General features: G+C 38.7%; 1 protein-coding gene across 1 annotated transcript; it reads left to right on the forward strand.

Annotated features, from left to right (window-relative positions):
- Positions 1-3382: 3382 nt before the first annotated feature.
- On the forward strand, positions 3383-9645 carry ndufa4l2a (NDUFA4 mitochondrial complex associated like 2a). The gene is made up of 4 exons (XM_037773435.1): positions 3383-3571; positions 7846-7931; positions 8891-8951; positions 9100-9645. The coding sequence occupies exons 1-4, from the start codon at positions 3527-3529 to the stop codon at positions 9154-9156; spliced, it is 249 nt and encodes an 82-aa protein (XP_037629363.1). The 5' UTR covers positions 3383-3526; the 3' UTR covers positions 9157-9645.
- The last annotated feature ends 3833 nt before the right edge of the window (positions 9646-13478 follow it).

Genomic DNA, 13478 nt, shown 5'->3' on the forward strand with positions numbered 1-13478 from the left:
CATGGATAATGTGTTTCCTACCTTTTCAGTTGTGTTCAGCCAACGGGGATGCCTCTGTGTGGTTTGTTATACACTATAAACAAGCAGGTGAATAATCTCTGAGGGCTTACTGATGTGACATTTTTGATATTTACATTATTATGTGGCTATGATCCGTGTTGATAGATCATCTGAGCCCAACAAAATCATGTGATGGGTGGTCACGGTGCCCACTTTTATCCATGTTCCTACTTGCTTTCAGCTCCCCCCGTGCTCACCTCTCCCACCTTGCCAGATGTCAGCGATGTATGAGTCAAATTCACTGCTAGGACCAATGTACGTCATCATTAGGATTCTAAATAAATTCTCTACCGAACAGCTCAAGTGTTACTGTAGGTACGCCTTGCACCGCATTGGCACTGTTTGTGCCATAGTGTTGCCTGGTGTCCAATTAGGAGGCTTTACGTGTGAGCGGTGTGCTGCAGGTCAGCAGGAGCAGGACTGAGCTCATGTCACACAGTCGTGTGTCGGAGGGGAGGAGGAAATAAGGACCCAGAGTTGTGTTGTGTGACGGATGCACAATGAGCTTTTTTTTTTAATGGCTGGACAATTTTATTTTATTTTTCTTGTGTAAAACTCGAGCCTGTCACAAATTTCTAAATAATTCTGGAGGCAACAACATGATCCACTTATTTTGTTCTTGTCCTGATACGGAGTTTAAAATAGCCTGTTGGCAGAATGTCCTGTTGGCACAGTTACATAAGGTGAAGACAACCCCACTGTTTCTCCCCCATGCTGCCCGTATCTCTTCACTCTCTGCACACTGACAAAACTTTTGCAGAGTATCGCGAACACAGATGGTGTTGTGTTTGAGGGTGGGAAGCCTGTGAGGGATCATGTCCTTGTTTCTAGCAACAGTGCAGTGATAGAAAACGTATTCAGGTAATTTACTACTAAGTAAAAGGAATACCACACTATAAAAAGATGTTCTGTTGTTTAACCATATATTTTCCACTGGTGCAGATGTTTGAGGAAGGAAATAGCTTGATACTTTGAGAGGAAAAGTTGAAGATGAAGTTTTAGAAGTTTCTGTGGATGTTTTAACACTTTTTTTTACTACTGTGAAAACGTGTCACTATTTGAGTCCTTTATAAGTGACTTTAAATCCAACTACAAACTTTTCAGAGCCACCTGTCAAACCTACAGGGGGTACGGTAGATGTTTCATACTGAGAAGGTAGATTTTGGATCAAGTATCTCTTTAAAATAGCTGTGAAACACCGATTTAATGTGCTCGGATTATCGTTGTTATTTTTCCAATAAGTAGTCCAACTGGCTACACGTTTTGAGTGCAGTGACCATTGCTTTTATTTGAACTAAAAGGTTTACGCTTTCCATATTATTTCATGCAAATTTCATAGCTAGATGTCACTAAGAGAGACACGTAGAAGCTGAATTATGAAGATGTATGTTTTATTATCTGAGGACAGACGTGTGGTGTCTGGGAGGTAATGACACGTCTGTGAAGTTGAAAGTGAAGCGCTCATGTGCCAAATTGAATTGTATTTGTTTTAACGGACAATTAAACTGGAGTGTAATCAATCAAAGACATGGTCCATTAAACAGACTGGGAGGTTTTCTTTTGATAAGAGAAATGCATTGTTGCAACTCTGTAGGTTGGAAGTTGGTTTATATCATCACTTTTTGGTTTGAGAGAGATTGAGCAACAAGATCAATATTTAATAGTTATTATTATATAAAAAAAACCCATCCTGTGAGCCTCCATTAACTCAAAATGAACTAATATGTTATGTTTCCATCTTTTTTTTCTGGGTTAGCTGATAATCAATCAGAACTAATCTTTTCCTGGTTGAACCACGTTTGAAGCACTTCCTAGGACAATTTCCCTTTAATTTACTCAACGTTTTAAACATCACCTGCATAAAACTAAGACTTCTTTTGTAATTAATGGTCAACAAGCGGAGCAGAGTTGTCATGTTTCTAAACTCTCGATGTGTATCTAGGTCATTCACTGTGCTGAGTGGCCTTTTGAAAAGTCCTTGAAAGGAACAAATGTGGTGATTGTGCTACATAATTATGTTGTGGAGTGTCCCTGACTTTAGTTGCCAAAATAATCGGCCAGGAAAATCTGTCAGTAATTAGAAGAAAAAGGGATAGTGTTTTTGGAGAGGACACAACATGAATGTGGTGCACGTTTGTGTAAATGTTTCTTTGGTATCATGTGTTATCTTTTGCATTATTTCTTCATACCAATAGTTTACTGGACATTTGTTTAACTTCATTATTAAAAAATAGAATATGCTCACACAAAATGACTTTAATATCAGCTCCATTTCAACCTCAATGAGCCTCATTTCCTCGTGTGTGGATCTTCTCTTTGTCTTTGTTGTAGCAGCTTTCAGTTGATCTGTGATTTCTGGGATGTGTACTGGGGCCAGATGCGTAAAAATAGACCAAGTCTTTGTCTTAAATATGATATCAGACTTGCTGTAGACACTGAACTTTACCTGTTGCATAAATCTTCCCTATGAGAGACTATTTTAAGACTAGATAGCCTGTTGCAGAATGCATTATGGGTGAAATAACACATTTCACAGAAGAAAAAAATGGCAGCACTGCACCAAGTAGCTACAGGAGAAAATTGAGAAAATAACAAAAAAGGTAAACAGCATAAATCCAACGGTTGTTAGAACCATTAGAGATGTTCAGAAACAATTCAAGAATATGGCACAAGAATCCCCAAAAGTTATGGATAAACAGTTGAAATATTTAGCTAAAAGTAAGCTTTGTTTCCATAGCAACAGAGCTCTCACCTCAGGCTTAGCCATGAGGACAGGTGGCTAACTATACTTCCTCAAATTAATTCAGTCTTAATATTTATGCAACAGCCAGGCTTAATTAGACCAGTCTAACCTGACAATGTAAGACGAGCCTAAGCCCAAGACGATAGTCTTAAACTACATTTATGCAACTGGCCCCTGGATACATCCCTACTGATATGATAAGAGGTCCATTGAATACAGAAATCCCCCAGCGGCCTTTAAAAGGACAGTGTTTATATGCTTTTCCATTTCCTCCAGTCAGCTCCCAAAGGGTCGAAAGTCTTCAAGCTCCAGTGAAGGAAATGAGGGAGAAGAGGCCTCTGAGTTCTCTGCAGGAGTTTACACAACTTCTTCTGATTGAGCAATGTGATATGAGCATTAAACGTCTCTGGCCCGGACATTTAATGAATATTTACAACTAAGGATGAAACCGTATCGTTTGAATATAAACTGTTCCACAGTGTCCGCCACAATGTAATCACCCCAACAAGGGAGCAGAAGTAATCAGATATAAATGACCTCTTTCTCCTCCTCCTCCTCCTCCTCCTCCTCCTCCTCCTCCCTCCTCATGCAGAGAGCAACAGGTCTAAATCCTGTCTGTATACCGCTGCTTGTGGATAACGAAGGCCTGAAACACTGACTCTGAATCATTTTATTTCATGCTTTGTTCCTTAATTTCTTTAAATTTCCTTTAAAACTGGAGCAATGATATTTCGGACAGCAATAGAGCATGCTAAGAAGCACCCTGGGGTAAGTCATCTTCATTTATTTCCTGTTTGTTTATTATTTTAATGTCAGTGACAGCGACCTTGTTTCATATCCAAATATGTTTGAACTAATGTTTGAGTTCGAGGTGAAATGAACAGCAAGCTCTTTGCGTAGTTCATTTTCCTGAATTCTGCTTGTAAAGTCATTATTTTAAATTGAAATAATTAACATGAAAATGATTAAAATGTGGACATCCTTTCCTAAATGGAATCATAAATAGAAAAAATGCAAAAAATAAATATATTGAAAAGTTAACATAAATAAATAAATAAATAAATAAATAAAATAGAAGTGTAGATCGATAGGGGAATTAAAGGTAAAAACAATAAAGAAGCAAATTAAAACAGAAATATCCATTTATGAGACATTTTATCAATTAATTATAATAATGAATGCCTACATTTATTATTATTAATTTAATATTATTTTTGGAACATTAAATGGCATATTTATATATTTATCGAGTAATTTATTCATTTTTGATTTTGGCAGTTTCTGACTTCCATACCACCAATGCCACGTTAACCTCAATGTAAATACATTGAGGTTAACTATAGAAGTTAAGTATTCTGGTTTTTAATGATTTATTTGTTTGTTTATTTAACAGATAAACATTGTTATATATAGGACAAATAAATGTAATGTAATGTATTGGCTGTACTGTAGGTCTAGTTAAAGCTGATTTGCACCCCCCATCACTTGTTAGACTTTAAAATTCAGGTTAAAATTCAGTTTTTTTATAGGCTACTAACCAAATTGTAATGTATTTGTGTCTTCTATGATATCGCTATAATATCAATAATATCACATCCCACTAAAATTAATGTAATTGATTTATGGTGTATCGCTAAGAAAATGAATGCACAAAAAATTAACCTAATATACTGTATATTAAATAGCTAAGTACTAGCTTTAGTCAATAAAATACAGCAGCAGACACACGTGATTATTGCCTGCAGGGTTTGTAGCGTGTTGGTAAATTAATTGACGTGATCAGGAATCTAATTTTGTCTCATTTAATCTTATTTTAACTCTCTGAGTCAGCAGGTTAAGTTTCTCCAGTAGCTCATTTAAATATCAAGCCAAACTGAGAGAGGCTTAAGACTATAAAAAAAGACCACCCATGATATGACCCTTACAAACCTCCTAAATCTAAACTGACAAAATCTAAGCATTTAGGAAACGAGTAGTTGGAATGAAATACATTTAAAAATATGAGTTGTCCCCTCAGGGGATGGGATTATTTCTGTGTTTTTTTAAACAGCAGCTCTGCTGTCAGAGAGCGAAGTGACAGAGTTTTAACTACTGGAGAGAAAGAGGGAGAGAGAGAGAGGAGCAGCAGGGAGGAAATCCCTGTGAGACTCCTCGATTTGGTCTATCATCATGACAGACAGACAGGCTGAGAGACAGACAGACAGACAGAGACAGTACTTTGATGCTTTGGCAATTTTTTTTTTTAACTTTCTTGCTAATAAAGCCATTGAATTGAATTGAATTGAATTGAATTGAATTGAGAGAGAGAGGCAGCAAGGAGCAAATCCCTGTGAGACTACCAGAGCTCCTTGATGACAGACAGACAGACAGACAGGCAGACAGACAGACAGACAGGCAGATAGACAGGCAGAGTCAGGAAGTTAAAGAGTCAGAGAGGAAGACAGAAATTCAGTCAGAAAAATGGACAGATAGTCAGACAGACAGATGGAGATGGAGAGATTCTATTAAAGCTAGAGAGAGACAGACAGAAGGTCGGATAGGTACTGTAGGTGTAACATTGGCACTGGGGCAGTGTTGCGTCCAAAATCACTCCCTTTCTTTTTCACATTTCTTTATGCATCTCTGCCTCATTATGCAAACGAATGGGACTGTCACTCAACGTGTGTCGCTGCTACAGAGATTTATAATCATCTCTGCCTTTTACCCTCAAACAGTTATTACAATGAAACCATGTGAGAAGCATGGAGAATAAATCACTCTTAGTTGGAACTGTGAACAAGTAGTGATAGACATTTGAAATGTTTAAATGCATTATATTTTACAAGTTTAGCATATGTTTGTTTTTTTAATGGAAAATCTTAATTGGAAAATTAACTGCTGCTGTCGAATATCTGTAGTGGGGTAAAAAGAACATTATATTCCTCTGAAACGTAGTGGAGCAGAAGTATTAAAGTAGCTTAAAATGCAAACAGTACAATCAAGCAAAAGTAGCTCAAAGGTGTACTTAAGCACAGTAATTGAGTAAATGTACTTAGTTTCCTCTACTGCCTTACACCCACACACACACACACACACACACACACACACACACACACACACACACACACACACACACACATACCACAGCACCGTGCATCAGCAGGTTCATTGGGTTGACGCAGGGTGACTGAGTGAAAGCAGGCCAGTAGTTAATCCTCAGAGCTGTTACAGTAACTCTAATCTGTAGACAGGAAGTGACAGATAAAGTATGCATCTGGCCCAACAGCAGGCTACTGTAAATCTCAGCTACTCCAGTAAAGACATTTCCTTCTTCATGATGACCTCGTGGAGCATAATTTAAAATCATATTTGCATGTTGTTACTGTCGATGGTTGACATGTGATTGAGAGGAGAGTTTCTCTCAGTTGAATACATTAAGAAAAAAAGCTGCATCTGCCCTTTTTTAATTCAAGAATGTGCTTTTTATATTTGCATACTCACCGACACCTTCAGTGTCAGGAGTCATGAGGTTGAAGCTGACGGAGGCTGATGCAACGTAGAAAAAGGAGTTACTGTTTTTATTCTCTGGCAGACTTCACTTTGGTTTTAAATCAGGATTCAGGTGGTGCACTTTAACTAGTCTGCCCTCATTATTCATGTATAGGTACACACACTAACACATCTCCAATCATCATGCAATGACAGATTGTCATGTCCCGCTCTCCTTCTAAGGTTTTCCTTGTTTCCAGTTGTCAGTTATGATTTCCTGTTTTATTTTGGTACACTCATCTTTATCTCTTGTTTTGGATAGCTTCACTTCCTGTCCATGTGCGTTTCCCTGATTGTTTTCACCTGTCCCTCATTAGCCCTGCTCTCACCTGTCCTTCATTATCACCATATTTAGTCTGTGTGCTCCCCTTTGTCTGTACCAGTTTGTCAAAGGCTACTTCCTAGTCTAGTGCTCCAGCCTTTTCCTAGTGTGTTCCTACTGTAGTTCCTATTTAGACCTGTCTTTGAATTTTGTGTTTTTTCAACTCAGCCTAGATAGTTTGAATACCTTTGCTTTATTCTGGACTGCTTTCCTATGTACCAAACTCTTGCTGCGAAGTAAAGATTTTCCATTCTACCTGCTGGGTTTTTAAGTCTTGCATTTCAGTCCATTGTCTGTTTGTAGCACAGCAGTATAACAGAGTTCAACATTAAGTACCCATAACAAGTACCACAGAGTAACTAATCCAGCAAACATACACATAATATCTACAAGAGTAAAAGTAAAAGGGAGTAAAATAGTCAAACAGTTATCCCAATAGTAGGCTAATTCAACATTTACTTAGAATACTGTAATTCTAAGACATTTTACATTTTAGCACTTCCGGTTCCCTCGTCTGGAAGTCAGTGGGTTTTTAGTTAGTTACCTGAAATAATGTCTGTGGTTAAAACAAGCTTAAGAAATTTTAACGTTTTTTTCTATGATATAAAATACATCAGTAAATATCCCAATTGTGAATTTTGCTAACAAGTGGCTAAATGAGACTACTAAACGTCATCACGCCGACTCGTCCTCCTTTACAGCCTCGTTGTGTATACTCCCGCTCATATGACTGTGGTGTAGTATGTTTACAGCCTAACGTTAGCTTTTTACTTCTGGCGATTGCATTCACGCTTCAAAACTCATAGAGGTGGTGTTTATTTGTGAAAATGATCTTGTTGAACAAAATGTGCAAGTATCATAAACGTGTGTTTGTCACAGAGCTTATTTTCGGCAATAATCCAATGGAACAATCCCATTGGGTTTTTGTCGAAGGAACCAGGGCGATGCTTACTTCCTGATTGGTCTACAAAATTACGTCATCCCTCTATAGGCTACACTGTGGATAAAAGAATCACACTGTTGACCACTCTCACGTTGTCTTATTGTGAAATGTTCAGGTTGTGTTGTCATTTATAAGCAGCACATGCATCACATATCAAATTCAGAATTAACAAATCAACTTATGATAAATAGCCTTAAATAAGATTTAAGAAGCTTAATGTTTGATTGATCTCTGTGTGTGTGTCTGCAGCTCATCCCCCAGTTCTTCTTCATCTGTTTGGGAATGGGCGGGGCATCGATGTATCTCATCCGGTTGGCCAAAGGACCCCACGTCACGTAAGGACCTCTGATAATAAGTAATATGTTTGTGTGATATTTAGTAAAACTAATATGTCACTTTCATGGATGAGTTTCATGGCTGTCTTGAGCCGTTTACTGACAAACAGTAAACTATTAGATGATATAAACATCTGTATTTTGTCAATATTGAAGACAATACATCTAATACATCTTCCATAATTTTTTTATCAAATGTGTCACCTTGCACAAGGAATCTATTTGCATTTTTAATTAGATTATTATCCGTTTAGTTGTGTTTTCACATTATTTGAGGACAGTTAAGAACAATCAATGACCCCCTGCAGGAGGATCACAGGATGGAGCACACCACCAGATATCAATTAAGATGCATAAACAAGGAAATTATGCTTTTTAGACTTCCTTCCTCTTAGAATTTCATCCTGAAATGCAGATTTGCTAACATTTTAACGAGGCGCGTGGAGGGCCGATGAATACTTTGCACACTCTTAACTAAGCAGAGGGATTTGTTTTATGATTGTTACTGACCACAGGGAGCCCCGCTCCCAGCTCGCTCCTCCTGCTGCTACCCAAACTGTTGATTTACTCTTAATGATTATCCAATAACAGCAGACGCAGTGAAGTGCTTTTAACAAGAGCTCACAGGATGGTGCACCGCCTTGTCTCCTTGCAGCACTTTCATCATTTCTGCAGCGATGATATTTTTAAATGCTTGATGAAATTGTTAGAAAGATGTCCTGGTGGTGGCACAGCGGGGCTAAAAGCACAGACCGTCTGCTGAGTTTGAATCTGGCTCTCAACTTTTGCTTTTATGTTGTTATCTTTTATTGTATAATCTATCAGAACAGGGAGGGAATAAAGCAGCTCTCAGGGGTATCGGATCACTTGTGGCTGAAATGAGAGCTTTATTCATGTATCTCAGATTCCCAAATAGCGTATCTTATCTCACTTCTGTCTGCACATATTCTTTTGTTTAGCTGGGACAAAACCAACAACCCAGAGCCGTGGAATAAACTTGACCCCACATATCAGTACAAGGTAATACAGCACACTAAGTATTCATTATTAGGAAACTGGGATGACGTTCAAACTGTAATTTGATTTATACATCTCTGTTTACATATACAGAAATTATTTCTTCGTACAACAGCTTCAAGCTTCTAAGTTTTATCTTCTTCTTCTCCAGTTTGTGGCCATCACCACCGACTACAAAAACCTGAAGAAAGACGGACCCGAGTTCTGAATCTCTCGCTGGCCTCCTGATCTGTAGGGTCAGATTCACTCCCCCTTCTCTCCCCTTGATGTCTTCACTGCAGGATGAAGGTGAAATGGATCCCAGATCAGGATCTGTAACCCTTCAGTGCCTCTGTGCCTGTGTGATGTTTGTAAAGCAGCTGGTGATCTGGTAAATGTGACCAGGATTGTCAGTGAATGGATCCTGAAGGCACAAGTTCAATATGTAGTATTTCTACATAATGCAGGAGAGATATGACACACACATATGAACATACTGTACGCCCCACTGCACCAGACAAGTCGTATTGCACAGATAACTGTGATGTGTAGTAACTTGTACATGCCACTGTGTTTTAGAAATGTCAGTCTATTATTTTGAATGTTTCAATGTTTTCATCCATCGGTTTCTATCACCCCTGTAACGTATAAAAGTCCATTATCAGACTCATAAAAGCTGCAGTGGATTATGCAAATAATAAATAAAGATTAGCATGACCATCCGGGTGATATTTCTCCATCACTGCTGAGAGAAAACTAGACTGAATAGACCTGCCTTACAGCATATTTGTGGTGTTTTTTGGTTACTTTAAAAAAGAGATATTTATGTATTTCAATCTGCAGCTCCTCTTCACCTGCGTCTCTTTTCAAAGACAGGTGTGGATTTAGATGTTAGAAAGAGTTTTCACCTGATTCACCTCATCATACGTAGTGTAATCAGTGTATATGCAAGTGCCTGCAGTATGGAGAGACAGTGGTACCTGGATGTGGACTAGTGTGTGTGTATATACACTCAGGTTTTACACACCGTGCTCTGCTGTCATACATCAACGCCATGCTGGGGGACTGCTCAGCATCCTGTCACTGCTGTCGCTGATCAAAGGGAGAGGGCTGCTGTCACACACACTGGTGCATACAGACAAAACACACACACACACACACACACACTACTAAATGTGGTCATAGAAGCACCAATCAGGCTGCAAAGTGACAGCTGCAGTGCCAACAGATGGATCTGTTCCATCAGAGTTACTGATTGTGTATATTTATCTCAGGATGTGGAAAAAGATCTGTATCTGACTCAGTTCCATGCAGGTGGTCGAGAAGAGTCACGGTGCAGGTTGGCAACAAACTCTCTCGTCCAAACATCAAACAGGCATTTTGTAAGTTTATGCATCTCTGCCTTTTTATAACTTAGACAGTCATTGCTGAATCTAGCGGCTATTAAACCAACAGTTACAACAGTTATGCAGAAACACACGCAGACAAGTCACATCAATTTGACCATCTTATTTGGCCGATTAGATTTCATCAAAAAGTCCCCACGTGCAGAACGTCTGGGAAAACACGACATTTTCAGTCGCAGAAGAAGACATGTTGTTGATTTTGACCATCAGGCACTGAAAAGAAACCTTACAAGTGTTTGTAGGATTTAGCCCCTTAACTACAGATAATGTATATTTTACATTTGTGCTGATTAATTTTGGATGCAGGCTATGCAGTTTTAAATTGTCAATGCATTTCCCCCCCCTGTTCCAGGCAGCTATTTTGTCTCCATGTATTTCTGTGGGTAGTGTATAGAAGGGAAACCGCAATTTGGGGAGACTCTTGCGAGATGGTTAAGGTTAAGCACTGATATAGAATAGTTAAAGCTGCAGTGGGTAGAATTGGAGCAAATATGATTAAAAAAAAGTTATTTTTATAAAACAGTCACTATGTCCTGACAGTAGTGCATGAGACAGGTAATCTGACAAAAATCATGTGCCTCTGGTGTCCTCCGGTGCTCCTAACGGTATCTGCAAGATTTCACAAACCGGAGGAAAACAACCAATCAGAGCCGAGCTGGAGCCTTGCCATCTCTGAGCAGCTGTCAATCACTTATAAACTCCGACCAAACGGTCAAACTAGGCAGCGCTGATCAAATATGAATCCATATTCTGTTACTGTAATGCCTATTTCTCTCCTCAAATGTTTTCAGAAACATCTTGCAGTGTACTGTTCAGCTGTAAAATGAGAAAGTTTGTGACCCGGCAGCCATGATGAGATCAGTTGAGGAAATAATTGAGCAAACTTTCTCATTTTACAGCTAAACAGTAAAGGCAAAAGGCAAAACACACATCAAAGAGTCAAAATGCATCAAAGCTCATTCTACAACATGAATAATTACCTTAATTCTAATGCATATTTTCAATGGCATAACAAAATGTATATTTGCAATGAGGATCAAATACAAAAAAAGCTGTTAATAATACGACATGGCTCTTACAGAGACTATATCACTTGTCATATTAAATTTTGACATGCAGGATTTATCTGTCCCTTGTTTTCCACCGTAACCCCTTTGTTACTTCTGAAGGATAGATTAAAAACAATCCCTTAACTTCTTACAGGATTTTGTCTTTGTTCAGTGAAGGTGAGACTCGCGTTTCATCCTCTTACGAAACCTTCAGACCTCCCTCCCGTCTCTCTGCGCTCGTATCGTATCATTTCCTCACCGTAAAACAACAAAAAGAGAGAAGAAAGAACAGCGAACATCAAAAAAATCATGCAACTTTTAAACACCACAGGGATTGTTGTGGTAATAAAGAGATGGCTAGAGACCATGTGATTTCCCTGAAGGATATTTAAAACACACTGCGTCAAAGGAGTTGTCAGGTCATGAGAAACAGACACAGAGACGAAGCGGATGAGTCGTTATTTGTGTTGTGATGCTGCTTGTTTGTGTGTCCTTGTTTCTGACGACAGAGCTGTGAGAGCTTCTCTGACCTTTGACCTGTGATTCAGCTGGCCAGTGTCTGCGAGGGGACACATTTCCTCTGGCACGAACTCAAGCGATAACCTTCAACCGAAAAAAATTGGAAGACAGACTGAAAAGCCCAGCAGGACTCAAAGACGTCTGACACCAAACAAAAGTCCATTCAGTTCTTCAGTGAAATAAATATTAAGTGCTGCAGCAGCAGCGTTTCATGTTGTCAAGCTCGTTTAGTGCTGCTTTATAAAAGACTTTGTGTCTCAGAGGAAATTTTCCTTTCAGAATACGAAATAAATACATCAAAATAAAATAACAACAAAGTTTGAGTGAAAGAAAGAGGAAGCCCACTCTTTTTATCTGTCTGAGAGTATGAAGATGTGACTGCGGCAATTTGAGAAACAGTGGGAGAGGAAGAGTTTAAATAAATAGAAATGCAAGTTTCCGAGGACAGTGAAGGACTCCGATGTTACATAATGCTCTCATCTTCTCAATGAACTGTCTGTGTTTATCAGCATTATGTAATGCGGGGTAGCAGGGTGACATTAAGAGACAGTATCACAAGAATAAAAATGGGATTAAAGCAAAAAGGAACTTCTGCAAAGCGAAGATGGTCTCGCCTCGACCTCCAGCCTGTTTCTGTTTGTTTGTAACCGGTACAGTCTGGTTATTTGTCTTCATGCAAAGAAGAAGTCATGAAACTATTCATTCACATATAAAAAAAACAATAGCAGCTGTCCAGTGGAGATAAGAAGTCTACATTGGACAAGTCCGGCGTCTGAAGCTCCCTGAAAACATATCAGATCTCTGTCACTGTCTGAAGAGCAGCTTTTATTTTCTTTTTCTGGACTCTTCTCTGAAGTTGACAGAGAGAGGAAATGACCAGAGGAAATGCCAGCAGCTTAACACGGATCAATGTTTATAAACTCTGCACAGTCTCCTCCCTCCATCCACACCGTATACACATAAATGCATGCGTGTCATATGAAAGCAGGTATTCATAAAACCAAAGCAAGTGACAACAGAGAGCTTATGAAATGTTAGAAAATTCAACAAACTTGTAAACATTGAGGATCAGATTTTATTGCAATGAAGATTTACTGTATATACATTGTACATAATTTACAATACATATCAGAGGATGATTAGTAGCCTATGTTATAAAAAAACAAAGCCTAAAAACATTTGTGCTGTTTAACTGTTTCCCTTTTTTCATGTGTTCTGCTGTGAGTTTCCCAGCGTGGGACAAAGCATGACGTTGATAGAGGGCTCTAAAAAGAGCTTAGTGACAAAAAGTGAAATACCTAAAACACTTACGGTCCTTCTCGGCTTAGTACGGCAAACAATAGTCTGAGAAGTGAGCGAATGCAGCAGCTGTTGATGCATTAACAGCAAGATAATGTATGTTACTGTGCAACATCTTTAGGCCACTGTAATCATCATCTATATCAACCTCATCATCACAAGCCTGCACAAAACAAATCATTTTGCATATCGAGTAGGTTCAAACATAATTTCCCAAAGCGGCCTTTAAGACAATTACTCATAAGTTGTCAAACTGCAATAAATTGTTGACATTAAAT

The sequence above is a fragment of the Sebastes umbrosus genome, chromosome 6, assembly GCF_015220745.1.
Source record: "Sebastes umbrosus isolate fSebUmb1 chromosome 6, fSebUmb1.pri, whole genome shotgun sequence".
Classification (NCBI taxonomy): domain Eukaryota; kingdom Metazoa; phylum Chordata; class Actinopteri; order Perciformes; family Sebastidae; genus Sebastes; species Sebastes umbrosus.